At 45.0% G+C, this 27,892-nt stretch overlaps 1 protein-coding gene across 1 annotated transcript in view; it reads right to left on the minus strand.

Moving 5' to 3' along the window:
• JARID2 (jumonji and AT-rich interaction domain containing 2) overlaps positions 1-11,376 on the minus strand; it is a 225,390-nt gene extending 214,014 nt beyond the window's left edge. Inside the window, exon 1 of the mRNA XM_074899720.1 lies at positions 10,567-11,376. Coding sequence (XP_074755821.1) covers positions 10,567-10,611 — 45 coding nt within the window. The 5' untranslated portion in view covers positions 10,612-11,376. The remainder of the gene's footprint in view (positions 1-10,566) is intronic.
• Positions 11,377-27,892: the final 16,516 nt, after the last annotated feature.

Below are 27,892 nucleotides of genomic sequence, written 5' to 3' on the forward strand. Positions count from 1 at the left end.
TGTGATGCCACATCCTGATGTTCCTATAATTAAAGGAAACCTTGTTTTTTGTAGCTTCTTGATTTGACATGGTTTGGCCTTCTCACACTACTTGGGAACTTGGGGCAAAAATGCATCAGCACTTCAGTTTGCTTACATATTCAATAGACATGAGTGGTTTTAACAAGAGAAGCTATCTGAACTTACTCTTCAGTAGTACAAGATAAGACAAAGTAATAGGAAATTTCTGGAGGAACTCCCTTCTGTAACCAGGTCCTTGTAGAAAGTAGAATGGTACACTGGCTTCACTTCCATGGTGGACCTCTTGTATTGTGGGGTGGGTGCATGTGGCTGTTGAATTAAAAAGAGTACTTCTACCACATTTAGCAGTGGAACTCGGCTTCCAGTAGCACAGCTATCTTAATTCCCCCCCCCTTTTTTTTTTCTCTTGTTTAAGATTAAAATTGTTCAAATCCTATCTAAGCAAGCACAACATGTAACAAACAGTTGCACATTTTTAATCCTCTTCTAACATATTTGAACACATTGGAAATTATTATGGCACTACCATGACTACAGGCACAAACACCTCCAGCTTCATTTTCACCTGCGTGGCCTAACTTCATTTCAGCCTTATTTAATATTCACCATGCTTCCAGCAGTAGGACAGTACAGCAAAATCCATGCATGAGCAACCCTTAGAAGAGACAAGGACAGCTAATTTTGTTTGCTAGGAAATAAAACATATATCTTGACTCCTATTTAGTCATGATTTCACAGCCCATTTAAGCTCACACTATTGCTAACAGAAGCAATCCAACCCCTCCCTTGCTGCTTCATTTTGTGCCCCTGCAACACTTTCCCAAAACCAAGTATTTTTATAGCTACATCACAAACTGCAATATTAAATAAATTCACATTAAACATCAACTATATTTTGTCATTCAGTTTTAACCTGGAAAGTCCCCAATCTGCAGTGAGAGTTATCACCTGGTACACATGCTGGCCTAGAGAGGGGAAACAGGCAGCCAGAGGAAAGTTAAACCACTCCTTTCAGTGCAGTGCAGGCTTAAAATGATCATAGAAACACGGCATTAGGCAGCTTACTGGTCTCCACATTCACAACGTTGTTACTGAAGGCAAAACACAAAAGCTACACACTGGACATTCCCATCAGAAATAGGAAGAAGGGGACAGTAGAACAGGACAGGACAGCTTCTCTCGATGGCTACTTCTTATTTTTGTAGTTTTTATTGGTTCAAGGCATCACAGACAGATTTGAAAAAAAGAAAAAGCCAGCTTCAAAATTATTTGCCATTAGAACAACTATTATTTATTCCAAGTTATAAATAATTCACAAGTTACAGTTACTGTAACATGCTGTAGCTCCAGCTTTTAAGTAACACGAAGCCTCTTGTCTTACAAAGTGGTATTACTGTGTCCCCATTATATATTGAATAACTACAAAAAAAGTAACATTGGTAAAAGCTTTTCAAACTTAAGATAAAGGCCTCAGCAGCTAAAAGACTACCATCTTACAATCTTACTTGAGTGTAGTACAGCTTTTAATAAATGATTAGAGGAAATACTATTCTAACACATTAACTTCTGCTTTATATCCCAAAACTGAAAGGGATGTTCCCTGGTCTCAGAAAGCCAGTCTGCATGATGGCAATAGGCCATGAGAATTTTCATCACTATCACTACTCTCTGAGAGGGGGGAAAAAAGAGACTGTCAATCAGAAAACCACAACTCAGGCATCCATCTATGTCATCCTTCCGTGAAAAACACTCACATTAAGGCTGGTGGTTTGGAACATCACCCAAAAAGGAACCACGTACAACACCAACTTAGTTTTCAGTCAATTTTACAAACAATTACAGAAAACCTTCTTTTTGTTTGGCTTTGAGTTTTGTAAATTCAAAAGTCTAGACCAAGTTTTGTAGGGCTGAAACCAAAACAGAAGCAGTTCTATTTTTTTTCAGCTCGAGTTGAGTTAAGAAGTTAATTGATCTGGCATACGTGCAGGGTTGGAAATTTGTGTTACGGGGTTTTTAGCATGCACACTGCAGCTGAGAGATTTGGCTTACAACTTTGATGTACCAAAAAGAACTCTGTGGGACAAACTGGCTGAAAGTAATATCCATGAAATAAAAAAGGCGAGAAAGAAGGAAACATATCCCTTCTCTAAATCACTCTTAATCTGCCTAACAGGCACCTTATAAAAAGAAAAAAACTATAAACATATGGTGGTAGCCTGCAGCAACTTAGAAGTCTAAATGCAATTTCTAGGCTATGTACTTTTGGGGCACAAAGACTCACAGTTTTAAAACAGCACAGCAAATTATATGCTAAATATGACAACTAATAAAAATATTGATAAGCATCTCAAAGAGTGAGACCCTGGACAGACTCTTGTCCAAGACTCATGGTTTCTGTCCACTTTATTAGTAGCAACCTCAAAAAAAAATTGTACATTGCAATTCACTTGTCTTACATCTGCAAGTTCCTCTCTGTATTTCTTAAAAATGCAGGCCATTCCCAAATGCAGCTAGAAAATTGTTATTCGTTGTTTAAATGGAGTTGTCATGGCCTACAGGAAACTGAATTCCTGTCACTGAGGAGCCTCTAAAGCTTACTGTCTTGGTTGGACTCCTCAAAACGCATCTAGCCAGATGCCTAGAACGAGACTAAAGTTTACCCGAAGCAATAGCAAATTTTTTTTATCTTTTCTTTTTTATTTCTTCTATCCAGAAGAAAATAAAACGCAATCCTCAAAGAGAAAAGAAAGTCCTTCCCATAGGAAGAGCAGAGAAGACCATCCTGTTCTTGCGGGCAGTGAAGGAAAAAACCATCAAGTCAAAATGCCAGTACACAGCATTGTCCAGAAATATTGGGGAACATGTATCTCTACCCACTCAAATAAACCTGTTTTTAAAATAGACACAGAGCTGATTTCCATATGCATACTGTTGAAAGAGCCAATAATTTCTCCAAATTCACTCCCATCATTCTTAATTTAAAAGCACGCATTGCTTCAACATTAATCTGCAAGCAAAGCTAAAAATGAATTGCTTGCAATATATAGTTATCCTAACTTGGCTCAGACAACACAGTATCAAAGTGCAAAACTAAGATTAGTAGATTATGTCAGAATGAGCTCCCATGGTTTATTTTTGAACTTTATAAATATCGTTAGCCAGTCATCATAGCGTGTGTGTGCCAAAACATGCTCATCTCCTGCAACCATCACGTCATCCAAAAGATGTCAGACCAGCAAGGCAAGCTCAAAGAAGTGAAAGCAGAGCACAGGGACGTGAATACCACAGCAGGCCACAGTTTCTCGACTTGATTCTTATTATTTGCATTTTTTCTAGCCTTTAGGAAGTAAAAGCAATATAGTAACAGCCACAGATCCAAAGCTGCCTTTTTGTAGAGCAAATCAAGGGAAGAACCTGGCAGAAAAGACTGCAAAAACTCAAGTAGGACAGACCAAGCAGATTCTATGTTAGAGAAGAGACATTTTGAAAGGATTAAGCCATGCCCCTCAAGTGATGCAATTATAAACTCTTCTGGGGGCATCGTCACATTTTTGCTAAACCGGTTTTAGCAGTGTCAAAATGTCTGACTGCACTGTAACAATCCTACAGGCACTAAACCCAACCTGACCACAAACTACTCTCGCTCCACAGGCCTGACCTAGATGCAGAAAGTGTACGGAGACCTTAGTATTGGCTTCACATTTTGTTTGTGGTGCATTGTTTTAATCTCACAATCCCATTTCTATGCCCAATTCTTTAACTGGGCGTAAAAGGATTTTGCTCCCGCAGATAAAAATACAGGATACAGTTTATGACGTGACAGTCCAGGATGAGACGTTTGCCGCAGAAATACTGAAGCAGTTTCAGATGCCGCTCTTCCCTATGTGAACTGGTGGAATGATGATTTCCACCTGAGCATTTTTCCCTTGCTTCGTGCTCAGCCAAGCTGGTCACTCCAAACAGCCTTCTGCAGCCACATAAATTTAAACCGATAAACTTCGCACAGGAGCAGATGGGGCACACTCACATCATCCGTCTGCTTGCAGACCAGGGAGCTGTGATCTCTAGCTGAGAGCCTAGAGACACGGCATCCAGCACGGCAATGTTCTCAGCCACCGCTCAGCTTTGCCACTGATCGTGGCCACGCTTGCAGGGCAAGTTGAACAGCAGCACTTTACAGCTTTGGTCCCTTCATCCGCATAAGGAAGCGACGGACAAAAAGAAAACACACGTGGAGGGGAAGAGAGCTAAGCATATTTTCAAGCAAGCCCTCACTGCTATAATTAAAGGGTTTATTCCTTTCCCACAGCCCACCACTGGAAATACCAGGCCTCTGCCAGACTACTGAAGGAACAACATCAGAACAGGATGTCATTACACGAGGGAAAGTGTGAAACCCGAGCAAGTGAAATGGCAAATGGTTTTAAACCTTCTACCTACTGATTCATTGAGAAAACGTTTTTGTGACTGACTGAAATAAACCCACCCCTACAAATGAAAACCAAGAGTTCCCAAATAAAACCTGCCCGTTAAAAACCAAGAAGGATCACATCCAATATTCCCAGTAGTAATGAGCCAGCAAAACAACCAACCCATCAAAGATCTAAGAGAACACCAAATACATTTTGGCAAGCGTATTATTTCCTGTATCTGAATTTCAGCGCCAAGTACTCCTCACATACTAGACCTGAATTTTACAAGCGATTTGCAGCTTTTAAGTTTCCTGGTGGCTTCCTACCACTTAAAAATGCTTTAAATAAAAAATGGTACTAAATATAAAATTTAGTATGCACACTATACCCCATCATTCATTTGGACGTTAAACTCCAGGTATATTTTACCCTTTCCGTTAAAGTCACAACAAGAGGTTAAGGGGCTTTGTGCTGCCGGTGAAGAGCTAGATTGTAAAAACTGTCAACTGAAGTTTTGGCCCATAGCATAGGGACATTTAGGGCCATGGGCATCAGGAAACATTTAAGGGAAGCTCAGGTTTGGCAACGCTGAAATTTGCATCATTAGACTTGAAAGTTAATGTCCCATTAATCTTACACAGAGGCAGTCAAATCCATCAGCACTATTGTTTTCAGACTGTCTGCCCACTAAGGCAAACAATGCATCATTTACACTTGGTTTACATTTATAGTTGGGAAGAAAGCCATGCAAAGGACTAGAGGGGGGAAAAAAACAGAATGTTTTAAATGCAAATTTGGATTTCGCAGCAATGCATGTATTCCTCTGCAAATTCCACATCTGCTAAATCACAAAAAAAGCTGGGTGCTTGTAATAAAAAGTAGTAAGTTGTCTCTGCTTTTCCTTTTCGTACTTTAAAATTACCTTTAAGCCTCCCTTTCACTGGAGTGCTGCAAACTGGAAACTTTAGAAACGAAAGCAGCTGGTGTTTCCTCTCCCTCCCCAAGTTCAAGTTCATTGAATTCAGTCACTGTATGATATAAATGGCCAAAAACAATCCCTCAGATCAACCCCAAAAAACATTTCCCTCCCCCTCAAGAACTTTCAGTTATGTTCAAACCAGGAAATATCAACAATGTGTATAAACAAAATATAAATTTTAAATCTGGAGTCTCTTTAGCTTCACACTATGAGATTTTAAAATTGACCTACTTTATGTAATACACCCACAGCTGAGTCATCACAGTATCAACTGGTCTCTATCAGCTGCAGGGTATGATCATCACTCAAAAGAAATCAAGTGCCCATACTGAAATACCTCTTTTATTTTATTATGTTAAAAATGCACTGTTAATCTAACAGTCCAGACCATAACAGGGAGGGGGAAAATCTTGAAGAAAGTAACTGAACTGCATAAAGTAGTCCCTGTATAGCAGATGCTATGCCTCATAGCAAAAGCCTGTAAGCTACAGGATAGAATATTGGACAAGGCTGCAGAAATATAGATTAGTTCCATCTCTGCCACTGTTACAGTATGTAGCTTCAGGCAAGTAATTTAAACTTCTTTCTGTTTCATCAAACAATAAAATGGAGGGAATGCTACTGCCTTACAGAATCAGCTGACGTTTATACCACACTTTAGCATATGCATAACATTGGCTATTATTTTACATCTACAGAAAAAGAAGGGGTAATATATTTTTAATACTGGCTTAGTAGGCCTCATAAGAGAAGGTGAAAGTGCTTAATGAACATTAGAAACTCTTCACAGGGGCCTTGATTCATTATTATTCACTCTGGACAGCATCTTACAGAGACTGCTGGCTCTTGGACTCCCGGCTCACGGTGCACCTGAGTGAGCAGGAGTCCATTATTATCTCAGGGCAAAGCATTTGTTGATAGCAAAAAGCAAGTATTCCTTAGGAAAAAAAAAAAAAAAGGGGGATTTTAATTACTAGTTTCTAGTTACATGCTATCATATAGCCACTTACAACTTAATGTTGTAGTCTCAAGAGACCAGGAGGAGGTTAAGAGGAACTCAAACTCAGATCTCAAGCACAGCTAGCATCCTTACACCGTTAGCTAAAGTTATACATACAGAAAAAGAGTCATAGTTGAGCACACTATGCTGCTGGAATTGTTACTGCAAGCCTAAGAAAGACCCAGAGCAAGAAAGCTCCGAAAGGTTATGTGAAATAAGATGCAATGTACACTGAATACCTCTGCTGCCACTGGTGTATTCACATTATTTCTTGTAGGAAGTGGTCAAACTAAAGCATGCTGTCAGTTGTGGGGCTGTGGGAGAGAAATGAGAAAACTCCCACAGAGAAAAAAAGGAAGGCAGGAGGGTTGGGCAGAAGCCCTGGGGTGCCAAGGGCCACACAAACGTCCTTTACTCAAGAGGAGGTGGTGCTGCGTGGTTACCATGCCCCCCCAAAAGTCCCTGAGCCTGCTTCAAGCATGCCCAAGTAGAGAGCATTTTTTCAAAGGCTGCATTACTCACAGGAGCTCTCCTCGGATGTCTGTAGCAGGCTAATCCTGGACAGGCCTTGCAGGCCCTCTGTCTGAGGGGCTTACCAGGCCGTCTGTAGGTGAAGCGTGTCACCTCATGGCAGACTACAGCACTTTTACTTCTGCAACCACGAGGAAACAAATCACACGAGGTGACAGCAGTGACATTACTCCTTAATTATCATTTGCCATCTGCTACCGTGGCAGAACTACTGTGCAGGTATTTTAAGAGAGTAATCCAGGTCTGATACTCTGAGACCTAAACCAGCGAGAACAGAAGATTTGCTATTCAGCATCACAAAAACAGGCAGAAAAATGCACCTGTGAAATTACGCTTAAGACTTCAAAGCTTTTCATTTAAGAACTATTAATTCCAAGCGCATACTGAATGCAGTCTGGCTTCTCGGCTGATGCTTTACAAAGCTGTCAGTTTTCTGAGGCTTGAGCCAAAAGGCAATATTTGATATGTAAAGATGTTTGAGAAGGAGGAGGGTAAAGTGAGAAGAAAGATTTGTATGAGTCAGCCATAGTTCTTTTAAAAATTAAGTGATAGCGTTTTTAAAGCACAGGGGAAAAAAAAAAAAAAAGATGCATACCCGGATTTCCCCGTTCCTGGGTTATCAGTCGCAAAAGATAACACTCTCAAAGTTTAAGAGAACTTTTAATTGCGACCACTTACACGGGAGCAGAGAGCCAAGCCCTGCCATGACAGCCCACAAGGCACAGGCTTTACTCCATTGTTCTCACCACCTTTTTGTTTTCAGAATTCATTTCGCAAACGCCGAAAAGCAGCAGCCTCAACAGGCTCCACTCCCGATACGACAACCCGCAGCGATGCGAGGAGCGGGGCCACCGCAGCCACGCTCGGGGCCTGTGCACCTGGGGTCACTCGGCTGGGCCCTCGCTCTCCACGACAGAGCATCACCCCCGGCGCGGCCCTCGCCCCGGGGCCGGGAACACCGGCGGCCCCGCGGCAGGGCCCGACACCCCGGCAGGCCATTGTTCCACTGCGGCCCGGCAGCGGGGCAGGGAGGCCGGGGAGGCGAGGCCTGCCTCAGCCGCTGCCGGCTTTCCCCGCTGCCTCTCCCGGGTCACCTGCGGCGGTGCCGGGGCGCCCGGGCCGGAGAGGCCTGCCTCAGGGCCACGGGGTGCCACCGGCGGGGCGCAGCCTGACAGGGCGGGGAGGGGGGGGGTGGGGTGTTTGTGCTCAAGGCCCCCGACCCGGGGACGAGCGGCCCCCGCGGATGCCGGGACGCGGTGGCGGCCCCGACCCGGGGCGGGCGCTCACACCTGCAGCCGCGCAGGCGGACAACAAAAGGCCCGGCCGGCACCGGCGAGGCGGAGGAGGCGGCGGCCAAGGCCTGGCGTGCTCCGCCGGGCTGCCGCAGCGCCCGAAGGTCACGGGCAGGAGGAAACGTGCCACGCGTGTCACCACGCCGCGTCCCCACGCCTCCGCCACCGCCAGGGCGACGTGACCGGCCCTCCCCTCCGCTCGGGGCGGCGCGTTGACCGACCGACCGACCAACCTCCCACCCCGAAACCGGCAGGGCAGGGCCGGGCAGGACCGGGCCGGGCGGCCCCGCACCTGCTCACCTGGCCCGGGGCCGGGCCGCTCCCTCCCTCCCCCGCCCCCTCCCGCGGCGCCGCCGCCGCCGCGCGCTGCCCCGGGGCCTCCCCCCGCCCCCGCCCCGCCTCGGCTCTGACGTCACGGCGGGGGCGGGGGGGGCGCGCGAAGCGGGGCGGGGGGGGCCGAGGAGACGAAGATTCCACGGCGCGCAGGCCCTTCCCTTTGTGACGTCACGGGAGCAGGGCGAACCTGGCCGGGCGGCGGCGTGGCCGGCGGCCCGCGGGCTCCCGTCACAGCCCCGGCAACCTGTTGCTGCCGCCGCTGCCAGCGCGCCCCGCCGGCACCGCCGCCCGCGCCCCCGCCCCCTGCCGAAAATTAAAAAAAAAGGGGGGGTGGGGGGGGACGAGGAGGGGGGAGGGGGCGTTAAAAAAAAAAAAAAAGCGCCACCGCGAAGTTGGAACCGGGGAGTGCTCGGCACACATCGCCCGCCCCGCCGCGCTCGCTCCCGTCCCTCCTACCTTCCCCCGGGGCGCGGGGCCGGCGGGAGCCCCTCTCACCCCCTGCCCGGCGGTGCGGGAGCGGCGCCGCATTGTTCGCCCCCGCGAGAGCAGCGGTTTGGGGCGATCTCACACACACCCCCTTCACCACCACCACCCCCCTTAATTAATAACACCGCGGTTTCCTACACACACACCCGCCCCGCTTTTGTCTGCCTGCCTGGGAAACGTGGACGCCTCGCGTGTTCCGCCAGACTTTCCACCCGCCGTTCCCGTTTCGATGCAACACTTTAAACTCGCCGGCCCCGGGCTCCCCGCTCCTCTGCAATGCGGATGTATTTTAATTCGGAAATTTCGGGGGGGGGGCAGCTCCGAAATAGCGCGCAGCCCACCACCCCCCCGGCCTGCGTTTCAGCGGGGCGGGCAATCGATAGCGGCAGTCAGCTGGAGTCAACTGCAGTTTTTACCAAATCTATATAATAGCGAGAGAAAGTGTCCCGAAGGTCACCCTCCCTGCCAAGAAACACCCCTCGCTGAAAAAAATCGGCACAAACGACAGGCGCGACATAAACTACAACTTTTAAAGCCTCGTATCAAACACAGCCGAAAGCATGGATTTATATCTTCCACCACCACCACCCCAACAAAACGAAGAATTTTTTTTTAAAACGTGCAGATAAAAATCATTATTCGCTCTACTGCGTATTTGGTAAATTCCCCTCAGTTTTTCCAAACGTAATGAAAAACTCCCCTATGCCAATCAAAACGTAACTGGAGCACGAACAAAAATCCAACTATCCATCCACATTTATATGTTTAAAGGATTAGACAATTACAAGGGATTGGTTAAGCGGTTGAATAAAGGGAGGCAGAAATACAGCCCGAGCTGCACTGGATTAGCCCAAATTTTCGAGCCATCATAATGAATTATTTTAAAACTGTAGCGAGCCATTTTCCCCATTATTCAAGTCAATCCCGAGGAAAGCGTTCCCGGTAACGCGATCCCCGGCTGGTTCGGTTTCTATCGCAAGGCAGAGGAGAAGACGATCGCGCACAGGAGATGGGATGTGGTGGTGCGAGAAACGAGCTCGCCATAACCAGACACACTCGGCTTCAACTTAAAGGGCTTCAGCAACCGCCGCCGCCGCCGCTTCACCAGACGGGGACATACACACGCAGATCGTCAAAAAATACCTCCTTTCGCATGCAAAAGCGCAATATTAATACAAGCGCTTGAAAAGGCAGCTTCGTGACATTACCGCGGCAGCCCCCCAAGCTCCTCGCCTTTCATCTAAAACTAGATTATGATTGTGTCATTTGAGGTCAATACATTTATTCACTGGAGGAATCGCTACACAAATCTGGTTTTATAACCAAACTGGGTAGAAGGTTTCCCCGTTAAAAAGGGCCTCTGAAACTCCCCCACCACAACGCAAAAAAATAAAATCCAGTATCACATTTGTTTCGAAAGCCTTGTAGCTGCAGGATTAGCTATAAACTTGACATTCGCTGCCATTTCCTAAAATTGGGAGTCAAACGATATATGTTATGACCACTTACGTATTTCTTTTGAATTATATTCCTCTTGGGTCTTTCTTTGCTCATTCTGGTATCCAAATTCTGATTGCAAAAGGGGACAATTGCTTCATGAATTAAAGCCGCGACAATTTTAAAAAAAAAAAAAATACCGAAAAAATCCTGGGGGGAGGGGGTTGTTTGTAGTGGTATCTTGTAATCCGACTTTCTTTCCTCACAATGTGATTCTCCTAGCAATAAATCCGAGGAATGGGGGACGAAAAAAAAAAAAAAAAAAAAAAAGACGAATGCGAAGGAAACAAACAAAAAAAATCACTTTAGTGAAACATTATAATGGAAAATTATCCCCTAAACACAAAAAAACGACGCCCTTGATATCCCCTTTTCTCTTTCTCAAGCCACCTAAGCGATCTGCAGGTCCTTAGTGTCAGAGCTGTAGTTACATCTTGGAGAAGGAAAGGGGCCGAAAGGAGAAGATAAATAATCAAAACGTTGGAAGTCACGTTTGTGCCGCTGCAGCAGGGAAAGCGGCAGAGACAACTCCAGCAGCGGCGGCGGCTCCGGCGGCGGCGGCTCCGGCGGCGGCAGCGGCAGCAGCAGCGGCGGCGGCGGCGGCAGCGAGGGCTGCACGCACCGTGTGTGTCTCCGCTCCTCCAGCTCCCCCCTAACCAATGAGAACAGCTCTCCGGCAGCAACTTTAAATGGACCTGGCTCTTTTTTTTTTTTTTTTTTTTTTAAATATATATGTCTGCGTGTGTGTGTGCGCGCGTGTGTGTATATATATATACACACACGGGCACACGCGCACGCACGCACACACACACACACACATACATACATACACCGCTTAGGGCCTGGCCTGAACTCCCAACCGGGACAGGAGCCGCAACGCCCGGCCCGCGCTGCGTTCAACGCATGCAACAGGCCTCGCTGCGCACTTCATGCGGGTCAAGCGTCACACGCTTCCCTTCTCCCTCCCGCACCCCTCCTCCCACCTCTTTTTTTTTTGGCATTTAAGCGCGCCCACCCGGCAGCCAAGGTCGCCACTCGCCCTGCGCCGCAACCCGAGCGGGGAGTTTGGCGACGGTCCCTCACCGCGCAGCACGCTCGGTCGCCCTGCCCTGCCCCCCTCCCCGCCCCGCAGCCGCCTCTCTCCTCCCGTCTGCCGGGGGCTTCTCCTTCCGCTCCGTCCCTGCGCCCCGCCGCGCCTCGCCTCCCCCGGCTCGGGCACGCACCGGAGCCCGCCGCGCTGGCAGCACCTGGCCTCGCCGGCGGGGCTCCGCGCAGGGCCCGAGAATTGTCCTCGCTCACGGGAAAGTTGTAGTTCCCTCGCCACAAAATGGCGACGGCGGGGAACTACACCTCCCGGCGGGCCGCGCGCGCCCGCCTGCCCGCCGCCCATTGGCCGCTGCGCGAGGAACCCCCTTCGCCACCATCGTCCTTTCCTCCCCCCCGCCTCTCTCCCTTGGTTTCCCCCTCCTGCTTGTGTGTCCCCCTCCCCAGCGCACCCCCCCGCGGCGCTCGGGCCTGTGTGAGGGGCGATCGGGCCTTGTGGGGTGTCGGTGCCGCCGCCCGGGGGAGGGGACGGTTGGCGCGGCGCGGCGCGGCGGGCGGAGGGGGAGGAGGAGAGAGAGGGGGAAGTTTACTGGGAACCTCGCTGACAGGGAGCGGGGAGGCTGGCAGGCGCCGCGGGAGCCTGCCGGCAGAGCGCGGGGATTAATGTGTCTGGGTTGGGCTGGGAAGCGGCGGCACGAAACTTCGTGTCTGTGGGCTGCGCCGCCGAGGAGGCGGCCGGCGGCGGGCTCGGCCGCGGAGCTGCCTGCTCTGCCCGCCCGCCTGCCTGCCTGCCTGCTGGGCGGGCGGTGTCAGCTCAGGACAGGCTGCCGGGCCGGGCTGGGCTGTGCGAGCCTCGCTCGGTGTGTCTCAAAGGTATCCTGAGGTCGCGCCTCCTCCCTCCCTCACGCCGCCGCGCTGCGCTGCCCCGCAGGCCCCGGGCGGCCGGGCCGGGCCAGTGGTCCGGCGCTCCGCAGAATGTAACCTTTTTGTGTGGATGTAGGCTTTTAAATCGCCGGCTCCGCGGCAGGTAGGGCACGCCGCGGGGAGCCCGGGAGTTCCCCAGGAGTTTCCCCGAGAGGCTGAAGGACCGAGGGGGCCTGGGTGGCGGGGCTGGGGTCGGCTGAACCGCCAGCTGGGCGCTCGTGGGGCTTGGAAGCCTGGTGGCAATGCAAACCCCTCAAGTTCAAGTACTCGATTTATTTTTTCCAGTTACAAAAAAGCAGGAAACTGGGCGCGAAAGTGGAAGGTGCGTCTCCAGCGACAACACAACTGTTCTTTAATGGTGGATTACATCTCTTTCAGGAGTAGGGGGAAAGGAGCGATTTCCCTGGTGAGGTATCGCCGTACTCGGTGGCCGTCTGTGCTTTTCTATACAACTCACCACAAACTATGAGGTGACATACCCCCATGCTAATGCCTACATTGATGTAACACTTTACCCTGTCTTCCAGATGCAGTTTATATGTTCACATCCCTTCAGGAGAGTATTACCTCTGCTCCATAGGAGTGAAAACTTTTGTGTAAGGCTGTTGAGTGGCTGGAGAGCAGGAGACCCAGGACTCCCCAGAAACTCTCTCACTGGTTCCTAGCCTTCTGTCTTAACCATGAGGCCATCCTTCCTGACTTACATAAATAAGTGAGCATAGAGCATACCCTAGAAATAGGATGCAAATCATGTCCAAGACACTAAATGGAAAAAATCAAGATATCTCATAATTTTTTAGTTTTCCCTTCATGCTTACTACTAATCATTTTAGGGCTTTTTTTCCTAGCCCCATTTAATAAAAAAGTGGAAAAAAATTATCCGTGCTTGTCTTCATCCAACATCAAGCTTTTATAGTAATACTACTTGTGATTAACTTAATCTTTAAAAGCCTTTCCTTTAGATCTCTTGTAGGAAAATATACATTATTTCTAAGTATAATTCCAAAGAGAGACTTTTTTTGTTCCTTCAGATTGGAAATACGTACGTTTCTTGTAGAACTGTTGAACTTTCTGCCCTCGCTTATTTTTATTATGGTGTTTATGTAGCTTGAAGGTCTAAGAACATAGTTGGAAGAAAACACTTTTGTCTTGAGCTTTCTTCAGTTAATGATGAGTCTGTGACTCTCTCTCTCTCCAGAAGACATTTTGGAAAGCCAGAAGAGACAAAGATAGTCATTCATGTATTTCTAAGTCAACAATTGAGCAAAAGATTCTTGTAGCAAACCTACCTGCTCTTCTCAAATAACATAAGGTAGCAAAACCAACTGTTTCTCCCCCTCGCTTTGGAGATTACTTCCTGAGTGTTCTTAAGACTCGGTGTTGCTATGTTTGCTACGGGCTTTTGTGCCATATGTTGAACAAGAGCTTACTGTCAGTGCAAAGTAATGAATTTTCTCTTTGAGACTAGGTGGGAGAAACCTTTTCCATAGATCCGTGACTCTATTTACATTTGTGTCCTGTTATACAGAGCATCGTATTATGTACATGCAGCTTATCATGTATCTGCGGTAGATCTTGCCTTTCAGTTCTAGCTTGTGTGCATTTTGGAGGCTGACCTTTTAAATACTGAAACTCAACTGGTTTACAAAATTAATTACATGCTAATACAATAGCAGTTAGTATCACATGTTAACTGCTACTGATGTCAGTGTTTGCCATTACATTCAATCACTTTTTTTTTAATTTGATAGTGAGTTTCATCCTGGCCGCTTCCAACTGTATTGTGCCTTTAAAATGTTTGAGAAGTGACTAAAGTTAGCATGGTGAAGTTTCCCTGTTTCCACCTGATTCATTTTTTCATTGTATGTAATCCTTTTACAAGGGATTACACAGATTTATAAAGGAGCCCCCAGACTGGATTTAGGTGTTCTACAGTTAGTTTTTATCACTGTCCAGTGTCAACCTTTCCAACAATTCACAAAGGTCAGAACAGGCTCAGTGGTCTGACATATGATACTATTGTTCAAAAAGCTTTGATGTTTTTTTTGGGTGGGAGGGTGATTATATTTTAGATTATTTCTTTGCATGAGAATAACACATAATGCATTTATGCAATATGCATTAAACATCCTAGATGCAGCTATCTCTGAGCAAGAGGTGAAATACAGTCACTTCCTAGCACATAAAATAATCTATTACATGTTTCCAATGAAAAGTGAGAGGAAGCTTCATTAAGAAGGAAACTTGGTGATACCTCTCCAGCTACTGGAGCTTTCATAATACTTGCCTACTTCACATCTCAATGCAGATAAAATCCCTTTGAGGTTATAGGAAAGGAACATTCATCATAGCTGACTTTCATATCACTGCACTTCTTTTTTTTTTTAATCAGGGACTACTGCTTTTGACACTTCTAAACTTGGAAGGCAGATGCATATGCAAAATGGTTTGTGGTGTCCTCAGAGTTCTGGGGCAAGGTTTTCAGTAAGCTAATGGGGAAGGTCCTGGTATGGTTGGTGGTGAAAACAAATAAATGAAAAAGAATATTTAGTTCATAAGGAAAATGAGGATCTACTATAAAGCAAAGCATAACCATTTCAGGTTTTTTATTGTTGTTTCTTCTTTTTGGTCAAACAGATAAGACAATAGGCACAAGCAGTATGGGGAAGGCAGAAAGAACATGGGGTGAATTCGTGAGCCATAATTCACCAGTCAGCAAACAAAGGGCATGATGCCAGACGAGTTGCGCCATAAAAGAGCCTTGTCTTGGGGGCAGGCTGTGATTGTGGACAGATGGCTGCTTACCAGTTCATAAAAATAATTTCTGGATACCTTTTCCTCAACCTGAATTATGCCTGCCTAAGAAAAGGCAAGATTAAGTTCTCGAGCACTGAACAGGTCTTCTGTATCTGAAAGGGATGCAACTTTGAATTCTGAGATCTAATCTCTTGTGTAGATAAAGGCAAAAGTTTTTTGTACACTGAGAAGTATGAGGGTGGGAGTGGGTTGGTAGCTTTGTGCCATGGGATGCAGAACTTGTTCTAGCCCTAGAACCAGGCTGGCTAACTGTGGAGATAGAGTAATGGATGGGAATTCTCATTTTTAGAGGTTTGAATGGCTACCTAGAAACTTGGTGAAGTGCATAAAGAAACTATAAAAGTAGATGCCCAGGTTTGTAAAATCCAGACCTGTTCCTACAGATCAGCTTTTTGTGCTACGAATGATGACACCATTTATGTATAGCACATTTTGTTTGAGAAGACAGAACTTTACCACAGGCATCTGACTCTTTCTTGTAGCATGTAAGAAGGAGATTTGGAGACCATCAGAGAGGGGCCTCTGCCTATAGATACCTTGCGCCTGCCTTGAATTGATGTCTAGACCCGACATTCTGGTTTCCACATCCCCTAATTTGAGTTTTCCCTGCCTCTTTCTGTCACATTTTACATGCTATCTTCCCTGTATTCATATTCTACCTAATTGTTTTGCACTGGTCTTAAAAGTCCCATAGCACGTTACTGTAATATTGGAGTAGAATATTAAAGATAGAGTTACAATACATATCTAAGAGGCTGCTGCTGTGAATGAATCCCTTGCAGAAGAGGGAAGTAGAACTTCCTTTTATGTGTTCCCTCAGGGACATAGAGATATAAGTAGCCAGTTGCTGGCAGTCAGTTTGGCCACTTCCCCACAACCTTTTTTTACTTGCATACATTTATGCATATATTTAACATGTTTGTTAAATAGATACATAGAATGCAAACATAATGACCATGCAACATAGTAAACTGGTGTACACGCAAGGTGGTGTCTCTGCATCTGGGCCTGAGGGTTTCCCAACAGGCAGCTGCCATCATGCAGTTAAGCTTTACACGTGTAGCAGATTCTGTATCCCATGCACAGTAAGTGTAATCCATGCACATGGATTCGTGCAGCGTAGATTTACGCATGTGATTTAAAGTCCTCTGGGCAATTGAGACACTATGTCTAGCATCTCCAGGATCCTTGAGGCAGCCTTACATACACGTGCAGACAGACACTACACAGATGGTCAGAGTGAAAGGATATTAAACTGGCTAAATTAAGCACTCAAAAGTTACAAAATGCCAGAATTAGGAAATGCTTATGCAATCTTAATTCCATCCATACATCTATATATTGCTTTGTAATAATCTTAAAATAGATTGCATACCTTCCTTTCTGCCCTCCATGAGATGATTGGTTTTTATTCAGTTTATTAAACGAGTCTGCTCTGGGGATGAATTAGAGTGCATGCTGAAGGAGAGTGTTGTTTGTTGAACTCTTACCCTCCTGTGTTCCTCTGAATGCAAGAAGGGAAGACATAATCTCATTGTTAAGGCAGCTGAATGTTGCTTTGGAGAAGTTGATTCTCTGCCAAGGAGTGTGATGCCATTTTCATCAATCTTTTAATAGTGGCCAGGTCAGCACTACTAATTTGTACCTAAATAGCTACAGTTGTCAGGTGGGTGATGAGTTGTGACTTGTGACCATCATAGCTCTTTGATCCGAATCTCCTAGTGTGCAGGATACTTTGTTCCCCCACTTGAAAATGTAGAAGAGGAGATGGGGAAATAAATATGTCTGTGGTTGCTAAAGTGTTCCTGTTGTAGCTCTTGCATTGTGTTCCTCATTTTATGGGTTCTCTTAGGACTACACGTGTGCATCTACACCAAAGGTTGCTGGAAGCTCTAACCTTTGAACACTCAAACTAGCAAGAAATGGGGTTTAAGTACTTTGAGACTCTTCAGATCTTAATTTCTGACTACCTCATAATCTGTAAAATGGGGCTAATATTCCTTCAGCTCATAGAACTGATGAAAACATAGCGCTTGTGGACAGTCATGATCATCTTGGTGCAAGAACTGCAAAAAAAGTGGTATCTCTTCATTTGGCTCTTTGTCTGTCTTTGCTGAATTTAGTACTATGTCAGCTTTTCTTTTCTTTGCATTTTATTTCACTGAGTTTTACAGCTGGTAATGTAAGGGTGCTTGTCCTTGCCACATTGTTCAGCATTTACTGCAGTTTGCTTAGTTGCCCTGCATCTGTTGAGAAATAGGACTGTGGGACAGTAACCCTTGGGGCACACAAGCTTGAATGAAACCCTTGAAAGCACACACGCTTGAACGAAAATGATCAAATTGGTATGAACTTCTGTTTTTTCTTTCAGTGCAAGTTGCTGTGCAAACTGTTATTTTGCATATATGTGAACTATTTTAGTTGAGTTGGTAATTTTAACCAGTTCATTAAATTGAAGTAAGATGCTTTTACACTTAAATAAAAGCTCTACATGGAAGAAGGGGAACAGGGGTGTGCCTTAGTGGGTAGAAGAGGGGACTGAGATAAATGCTCCATTCTACCTTTCTTCCTCCTCCTTCCTTCTCTTTGCACATTCAAAAGTTTATGTTTTTTCCTCCCTCTTCTCTTCCCACTCCAGCCTTACAAAGAGAGTCGTGCTTACACTGAGCTACACAGAAGATCAGGCTCATGGGACCAGCGCAGTCTAGGTTGTGATCGGAGGACAATGTTGGATAGATGGACAAAGGGAGGATCTCTTCATGGCCACCTCTGCCCTTCCCTTTATAAAATGGCAGGCCTGCCCAAACTGGCATGATATGCTGCAGAGTGTGCGTAAGTGGCCAGGACATGGCACCACAGGGAGCCCAGCATGGTCAGAAGAAGCATGGAGCAGGGCTGCAGCAGGGGAGGAAAAGATGATTGCCTTGCCAGTATTTCACTGTTGGCAAGAGGCATGGGAAAGGGGGGGGGGAGAGTTGAGAGGGAAAGGTGGAGAGTGGGGCTGGAGTGCGTTCAGAGAGCCAAAGAGGTTGTGAGAAGAAAAAAGGACTGGGGAAGCGCAGGGGATAGGTAGCCAGAAAGCGGCAAGGGCTATCTTCACTGTAGAACTTGTCTGGTGATTTGGGGGGAGGAAGGGAAGAGGTAGCACAGTTTTTTATGCTCCAGGGTGGACTGGAGGCTCTAGAGACTTTCTACAGCCTGTGCCACCCCACAAACCTACCATTTGCATGTCTGTCTTTCCTGTCTGCACATCAGCTCAGCGTTGGCAGGACCATTTGCCTTAGCAACAGGTGGCATCGAGGCCTTTCTAGGACTTATTGCAACTGTTTGAGGTGGCTTAATTTGCAAAGAGAGAGTACATATAGCTCTGAGAAGAGATGTAGTATGCTGGAGCCCATCTTGAGAGGTAGTAATGATGCTCTTCTCAAGCATAGGACACACTCAGTTTTCCTGTTGGAAGAAAACTCCAGTTTAGTTGTCCAGAGATGGTTCCAGCTGATGAGTAGTGTGGAAAAGTGGTGAATCAGGCCTTGAGCTCAGCTCCAGTGCTGGCAGGGGCAGCGCTGCTGGTGTCCAATTTACTAGCCAAAGTTTAGCCATCGCTTTGCATTGTAACTGACCATAAATTTCACACATTTGAAACATCATTTGTGTTACAGCCAAGTACAATTAATTTTGAGCACAGTGGAGGCTGTGTTTTGTAATAAAAGGTCATGTTTATAAATAATCAAGTAACACACATAGTGACGGCTCCTACTGAAAGGGCAAAACCAGCAAATTATTGTTGTAGCCATAAGGAAGCTCATCGGACAATTCAGTGTTTAATAACAGCATAGATAAAGCCTGATCCTGTAGGGTGCTGGATGCTTCCAGCTCCTTTTGATTTTTGATCAGTTTTTGAGGTACCCCAGCATTGCACAGAGACGAGGCCCTGAAATGATTAAGCAAAGAGCAGAGTGTAGGAAATAAACTATGAGAACAATTTGCTTGTTCTTAGTAATAGCTTTTGTTGCCCAAAAACTTGGGTATGTTTCTTTCTTGTTTGTGATAGCCAGTCATAATAACTCCAGTGGTGGTCTCTGTTGTTTTTATTGAATTTGTAATATGTGCTGGCTTTGAATGCACATTTTTAAAGTTTTCTGCTGATGGGAACTGGAATTTGTGCTCTGCTTGGTTCATGCTATGTCTTCTGTCACTGCAGTGCCTATATAAACACGGTTGATTGTATGTAGTAGCTTGGTGTGAGAGACTAAGATAAAACCCCAGCTGTTTCTGAAGATATTGCCTGCTGCTATCAAGAGGTTTGGGTTAGCAATTTTAAGTGTTACAAGGACCTGTAGGACCTATGGTTTTGAACTGCTTTCCTGAAGAGAGGGTGGAAATGTACATGCCTGGCTATTTTAGGAATCATTCTTTCATGAGTGTGCTTATAGTTTATGAAATGCGAGCCCAGGGAATATGGATAATAAAGCTGAATTATCGTCCTGGAGTGTTTGTAGATTAAGGATATTGGGCATGAGTGAGCTGTGGCAAAAGCTGAATAAGGTTTAAAATATCAGCAACAACAGAGAAAGGATGGCCCAATGAAGTGTTGGTAATTTCATTATAATTCTTAAGGGATTTGGGTACAGCTTAAGATTTGCCCCCTCCACTAATGTGGACACAACACACCAGGAAGGCAGCAGGCTTGCTAAAGTCACCAGCCAGCTTCCATGATGCCTCCTGCTGACCAGTCCATGAAGAAATAGATATCTGCCAAACAAGCTGTTTGTTTTATTTCAAAGCCCCGGTGGGCCCAGCCCTTCCTGCCCAGCAGCTGTGGCGAGCTCCATTCCTGCTCCGTGCCTGACCTGGGAAGAGATTGCTTGCTGGCCCACGAGAATGGTTCTCCGTAATTGCCTTGTGGGGAATGCTATTTGAGAGGAACTGGCTTTTTAGTTTTTTAATTGTTTGTTTTATTAAAGTTTGTTTATTAAAGCGAATATCTGGTCACAATGGAAACATGTTTTTGAAGCCTGTGTATTGCCAAGAGAGCAGGGTAGAGTACTGATCAGGTTGTTGCTTCCCAGGATCAGAAGTACACACGCAGCTCTGCAGGCCCCGTGGGTCGCATCCTGGCATCTCCTCTCTTCCCTCTTCCAGCTGAGCTCTGCATCTCTACAGGCAGGACAGTGAGGTGGGAGTTGCTCTGCCTGTTGTGTTTCAACAAAGCAAAGGTTAGATCTATATTGCAGGAGCACCAGAGCTAGCTTTGAACAAGCCAATTTGAGTACCTCTGACAATCTGGCTGATGAAGAAGAGGGGTCTGGATGTGCTCATTTATCCCACTGAAAAGTATGATTTTTTGCCCATAGATGGCTTCTCTTCAATGGTAAATTAGTGGCAGAAAGTCTGCCTCTAGTACCCAAGGCGATTTAGCCAGCTTTGCAGCATACATGTACCCAGTCAGTTGTGTTCATTAGTTAAAAGTTTTCAAACTGCCAATGTTGCCTGTAAATGAAAAATATGCTTGTCATATTGAGTTCCTATACCATTCTTCCATCAGTTGACAGGAGAACATGACACCTGCAGCTGTCATGAAAAGTGTGGGCAACAGGTCTACTAGCCCTTTTAGTAAGTACGTGCCTGGTAATTTATGTAATCATAACCTAAACCATAATATGTCATCTTGCCTATCTGGGCCATGAGATGGCTCATCTTGTGAACCAGGGAAGATGAATTTTAAAACCAAGATAATCTTGTTTAGAATTTATGGCTTTTGCAACTGGAGCATCTCATCACTATATAATTATATGTTTGTATGTTGTAGTTTCTCTGCATGGAGCATAACACAAATAATCCCAGGCTTTCTTAGCAAACAGTTCAGGATGAGGGAATTGTGTGGATGAGGAAACGGCGTGGGAACACTTACTTACCAGTGAGTCAAAGACCGGAATTCCCTCTCTAACCAGTAAAACTGTCTGGCAAGTTACATGCTCAGAGCTGCAGTGGTTTGGGTTTGTTGAAACACTTCTCAGTGAGACTGGTGTTATTCAGTCTCATGGCTAGGACTGGCTTTGGACAGCTGAGTGAAACAAATGTTCCTAGGGAGAAGCATGAACTGAAGGCGTGAGGTTAAAACAAAATATCCTTTGCTGGCCTGGGGAGAGAGTAGCAGAGCGGTGATTTTTAAATCCTGCCTGTGAGATCAGCATTATAAGCCTTGAGCAATGTGTAGTTAGGTCTGTGTCTACAGGGATGAGTGTGTGTAGGTGCCAGTGTCCTCGTAGCCATTGCAGGGATTTCTGGTTGGTTCGTGACTTGGCTCAGGCTTGAAATGGACACCCTTTGAACTGTTCTTTCTTCTGTAGCTATCTGTATTCCACCCTTGCTGGAGACCCAGGCTTGGTACCTTGCTGTGATCTAGTAACCCAGCTTGATGAACTGAGATTTCTGAGAGGAGGATTTAGGATGGACTTCTGTACTTAAGAAAATTCATCAGTGTCCCATTGCTCGTTGTCCTGCGTGCTATGCTGCAGAAATGTTCTTGCGGGGCTCCTCCACTAGCAATCCTCAGACCACAAGTGGGGGCCCCCACCAACTATGAGGCCCACCAGCAGCCAGGGACTTCCCAGTGCTCAGGACTCAGGTGTTTCCCCCTCAGCCATTTATGTTGCCAGTGGGGAGAGAATTCCTCACCCCTTCTGTGGCAGATGTGTTTTGGGACAGTAAGAATGTGTGAGATAAACAGGATGGGTTGCTAAGCAGTCCCATGTTGGGTGATTGTCACTACATCAACTGAGGAAGAGTGGCCAGTGGCTGGAGACTGGTGTCTGTCACCACCTGTCCTTTGTCACCCATTTCTGGCTTGCCTTCTCCTTGCTTCTGGCTTCCAGCCTGTCTGCTTGAAAAAAAAAAAAAAAGCTAGCTGCAGAGACCTGCACTACTGGTTATTTGATGCAGATTTTGCTAAAACACACTGACACATACATATAATTCTGGCTGGTGGTAGCTGTGCATGAATAAACATAACTACCCGTGGCTGTGATGTGGTATCAAACTACTATAGATGCAAAGCATGCTTTTTAATAACTGTGTATGGTGAAATGGTTATAAATGCATGACTATGCAGTGTAGACAGGGTCTGATATATCACTCATTTGTACATTTGTAATTAATTGTAAGAACAAGATTGTTCTTTGCATGTGTTCTTTCTTTGCTGCCAAGCACGACAAGAGAGCTATAATGATCTTATACCTTAAGCTTGTAATAAAATATTGTTGGTAACCTAGCAAAGAAATTTCTTAATTAAGTTCGCTACACAAAATCCCATAATGCTTTCTAAGATTTTGTTGTTGTTGTTAGGAGTCTTTAATGACTTTTACCTCTGAATATAATCAAAACCAAAATTTCTGATGTTTAAGAAACATTTCTGCATATTTTTTCCATCTGGATATAATGGAGCATAATTTAAGACTATGGGCAGAGGAGGGGGTAAATGATGCATGTAATGATTGTTTTAACATTTACAAGAAAATAATTTATTTAAATTGGATTAAGCCTTAATATTATCACACTTTTCTACCTGATTTAACATGGAGGGGAGTGTGGGGGAAGGGGGAGAAGGCGATTTCATGGTAAAGTGTTTTAAGTATTTAATATTTTCTTTTCTTTTTGATCATCCAGGCATCCTGCCCCACAGCCATGTAAATTTTCCTACATACAAATGTTCATTGCCATCTTTTATATTCCTCTGCTGACAGTGAAGAGGTCATGCTAAATCAAACTGATGGAGAAACTGGACATCATTTTTACTCAGGATGCCCAAATTAATTCTACCAAAACAAGAGGTGGGGGAACAGCAAAGAATCATTTGCTTTTGTATATTAGTCCTTTTAAGTAATACATTAATCGTGTTGGTATCTCTGGTATACATATTCAGAGTGAGCCAAAGAAATAAGTACCTGTTTAGGACATGAAACCTCAGGGGCTTGTGACTTTTTTCTATCCCCAGCAGTTTTCCTACCAGCCTAATTATTTCTGCTGAGAATGGGTCTCCGAGTCCAAGTCCAAACTTTATCATCTTCATCTAATTCTTTTCCCTGCTCCAGGAGAGGAATCAAGTGGGATAAATTCTGTATCCATATGTTCCTCCAGCTTTGAGTCTACTAATTGAAGTGTTTTGTTTATAATAAATGCTGTTCTGATGAGGGGAAAAAAAACCAAAAAACCTCCTACAGCCAAAGGAGCTCTGTTAGTGGCAGAACCAGCAAAGCCTGGTTTTCCATAAGTCAGTGTCTCACGGTTTCATAGTGAATTACAATTGTCTCTTTTTTCCTACAGTGGGGTCATTTGTTAGGTCTCTCTCCCATGCAGATTCTTTAATGTTTCATAAGGTTTAAATTCATGTTACAGCTTTTTTATCAGTTAGGACACTTTCAGAATCTCTTTCTTCTCCTAGCTATTTATTTTTTACAAAGAATGCAGGAATCTGAGACCTCTGTATCTCTATTGCATTTTGTTGAAACAGGAAAAAAAAACCCCTGGAAACTCAGTGTGTGACTACACAAACTTCAGTGTCCTAGCAAAACGAAGCTAAAGTGGTAGTATCTTGCTAAGTACATTGCCTGGTTTGGGTCTGTATTTAAGTTCATACCTTCTGGGAGAAGTAAGTTTGCATTACTAGTTAGTCCCATTCATCCAGTAGAGCTACTGTCATCAATAGAAGATGTTCTGGCTTTATGAAGCATCAAAGAACAATTATGTAAAATCCTATTAAAATGACAGATTTCCTTCCAGTCCCATTTCCATTAGAGTCAATTGTAAGTCGCTCATCACCTTCAAGAGGAGATAGATTTGCTTTTACAACTTTAATCAGTACTCAAGAGGTTAGGGCAGGCTTATTGTCACCAACATACTGTTCATCATTGCTATGTAAACCAGAAAAGATTTCTTCACAATTCCAGTTTCAGTTCACAAAGCTGGGGGTTTGGGGTGTGTGAAATCTCATATTTGTGTATAGAGCAATTTTGCTCTGTGTATTATGGTGATACAATACAATTGGAATGCCATGATACCTTTTTTCTGTAATAGTTCACTTTTAAAACTTAAAAGTACACTTCAGATAAATGGAAGGTTAAATTCTAAACACATTCTTGTTGTGTGTATAAGCTTCTGTTTACTTGAGAAGTATAATATCAGTAGAGTACTTCTCACTTTAAAGTTTATGAATTTCTTTCTTCTCCTCCTTAATTCTTTGAGGTGTCAGTACTGAGAAAGATGAATCATTTATTAGTGGGAGGCCTGACACATGATGAAATCACTATCTGACACTTCAATGACTTCCAGTGTTGTTCTCTGAACATTCAGCAAAGCGCAGATGATGCGATGTTGCAGTTCTGTGGGTAGTGTTTTCTTCTTTTTTTTTTTTTTTTTTGCAAAGGGATGAAGTGCTTTATCATCATAGTGTGTGAGAACTTCCCCATTTGGTATGAATAGCCTTTGCCTAATATTAAGAATGATTCAGAAGCTCTGATGTAGGGAAAAAATAGAACACATCTGCAACTGGCAGAGAAGATCTTTATATTTCTTCTGAGAATCAGTTGAAAAGCAGAATTTAATCCACTTTTTTTTTCGGGGGGGGGAATGGGGGGACGGGGACGGACACGGACTAGATAACATTCTTGCCTTAAGTGTTAATACAGTTTGGAGCATTCCCCTTGTCACATAGAATGTAAATCTCCATTATGTTACAAATGAAGTGCACCTAAGGGACAGTTCCGTGATGGCCACTGGATTACCCCCTGAACAGGGCAGTGGTCTCAACCCAAAGACATTTAGGGTTTGAGCATCTGACAATTGGCATCTGACAATAAAGCAATTGCCAGTAAACAACGGTCTGTTTGTCAATAAGCTGAACAGGTGTGTGTGGGGAGGTGTTTAAGTAATTTTTAGTTCTAGTGTCTTCACTTCAGTAAGCAGTTCTGCAAGCATATAGCTTAGACTTTTTGCCTTACTGAACTTACCCCTGACTACATCTTTCTCTCTTCCTCCTCCTAACCTTCCTTTCCCAGTATAAATGCTTTCGATTTGCTCCCCTCCCCCACAGCTAATGTTGCAGTAGTTTCAGGCTATTAAGATATTTTCTTGCCTCACACAATTTGAAATCTGAGCAATGTTACTCCAGCTCCTTTCCCAAGCCACATCACTCAACCATTAAGATGTGCTGCTGCAAGTGAAATGTCACAGGCTGGGAACTTGAAGCTATAGATGTGCCTCCCAGTACCAAGTCTGGCATTTAAAACGTGTCTTTAGGGTTTTCTTCTAATTTAACTGGTTTCTCGCTTTGTTTCCTCAGAAACTCAAGCGCTTTTCCCAGTGAATCCAGTCTTTCCTCTCGCATTCCTTGAACTTGTGATTTTTTTTCTCTCTTGCTTGCTTCATATATTCCTCATCACTCTGCTGTCTGAGCATCTCCAGTTCCTAATGTGTCTATCATCACGATACTTTGCAGATTTGCAGAACGTACTCTTCACAGGTTCATGTGGGTCCAGCAGAACTAAATACTTGTGAAACTGAAGTGATGAAGGTAGATTGTGGAAGACCAGGCCATTAAATCCACCTTTCAAGTAAAGACACAAGGTATATCTTGTGGGATATTCTCCCTCTCTAGTTGCTAATTTGGGTATCTTTGATTTTGCCTTCCAGAGCTTTGCCTCTATTCTACAGCTACTACTGGAAAGAAGCAAGTACCTTGTAAAAGTTAAAGTGTCTAATGTCTTTGCTGTTTGTTATTTTGTGTTCCTCCTCATCTCTGCGCCAGCATGCACACATCAGATGTGATGATGTGTGCAAACAGGCTAGGAAGAAACAAACCGCTTTGCTTACTGCCTTACTACTCAGGATCTGATGAAAAACCTGGTAAACTTCAGAAAGGGGGAGAAATATTTCAATTACCAGTCCAGATATACTTTGATGTGTCCCTTCCTTCAGCGTCTTTCCTTGGCATCTCTTTACATTGAAATCATCTGTCACATTGGAGTTGGATCCTGGTAGTTCATCACAGCTTCTCAGAGTGCCCTGGCTGTTGTGGGATGCTTGGGATCTTGGCTTTGCTCCTGAGAGGGAGCTTCCCTGAGCTCAACACAGAGGACCACTCATCAATGCCTGTTCTGCCACAAGAATGCAGAAACTCCCTGTAAGGCTTAGCAGATCACAGGGGGCCATTTCCACAAAACCCTGCATGCAGGTGTGCCTGAGGAAAGGGCTACTGATAGTGAAGGGAGGCTGCCCACACCTTCTGATCTCATGAAGAAGCTTTTTTTAGGACCACTCCCAAACTTGAGCCAGGCAGAAAGAGCTAGATCAGCACAAGCAGTTTAAATAGCAGGCGTTGGCTAGCCCAGCCTGGATGTGGTTCCAAGATGGTTTAAGCCGATCCAAACCAGAGCTGTTGCAGCCTGGCTTTGCATCATGCATATCCCCACCCCATCTCTTGCACCAGCGCTGGTACTTGCTTGACTCCACAGGGAGCTGAACTGTCAGGGAAGCGTTAGGATTTTTTGAGTTAGTTCTGTCTTTTCTGAAGCAGTTCAGCGTAGGACCAGACAAGGATCCTTGCTGGCATGGGAAAGGGCAGCAGCTGGGGATGGAGGGACTGTGGCAGCCCCAGTTTAGATCGGATTAGACTGTCATGGAACCACGGTCTCATCTGGAGAACACACTTGAGCATCTCTGGGAGATTTGAGGGGACAATACCCTCAGGCAGGAGGAGGGGCATTACGATAGTAATCTCTCCCAGTAGTGCAGCTAATCCCCAGAGGATATTTGTCTACAGTCTAAAATAAATTACAAAAGAACTTTCTGAACACATTTAAAAGACCTGTCAGTGTTTCGTAAAACAAGGTAATTCAACATAGGCTTAAAAGATGTTTCTTTTGATTCCGTCCCTCCCCCTGGCAGCCTGTCCCATCCTCTTTTCAAGCCATAAACTACCCTCCTGCCTTGGCACTCTTAGGTCACGATATGATGGGCACCCTGCCAAATGAAGCTGATCTTATAAGCTGCTACTGCCCTGGTTGTTGCTGGGACTGTTTCCATGATTTTTAATTCGCTTCTGTGGTGCCCTCATTTTTTTTTCCTGCCGGAGCTTAAAGTGGGAGTGTGTTTAGCTGTGAACTACACTGCTGCAAATTCATGGTCTATTAGCACCTTTTCAAAGCTCCCCTTTCTGTTCTCTGAAGAAATAGAACACAGCTATAAAAAAAAAAAATCACTCAAGGCTATTGCACGGTGTCATTGTTTTGGGCTTTGTTTTTAAAATTATTGCTAAGATAGTTTTGTTTATGTGCTTGCTTGCTTTTCCCATACTGTATTTAGATTTGAAAACAACAGCATTAGTAATAAGATACTGATGAACCTAAGGTAGATGTGACAGTGTAATGTGGATAGTGCATATACAATTTGTCAAAGCAGAAAAAATAACCCCACCTTGGGCAATTTTCAAAAGAAATGCACTACAGTACTCGTCAGGTCTGGGTGACTACTCTATAAACATATTACCTGCTGGCATACA

The sequence above is a fragment of the Athene noctua genome, chromosome 2 (assembly GCF_965140245.1).
Source record: "Athene noctua chromosome 2, bAthNoc1.hap1.1, whole genome shotgun sequence".
In the NCBI taxonomy this organism is placed as follows: domain Eukaryota; kingdom Metazoa; phylum Chordata; class Aves; order Strigiformes; family Strigidae; genus Athene; species Athene noctua.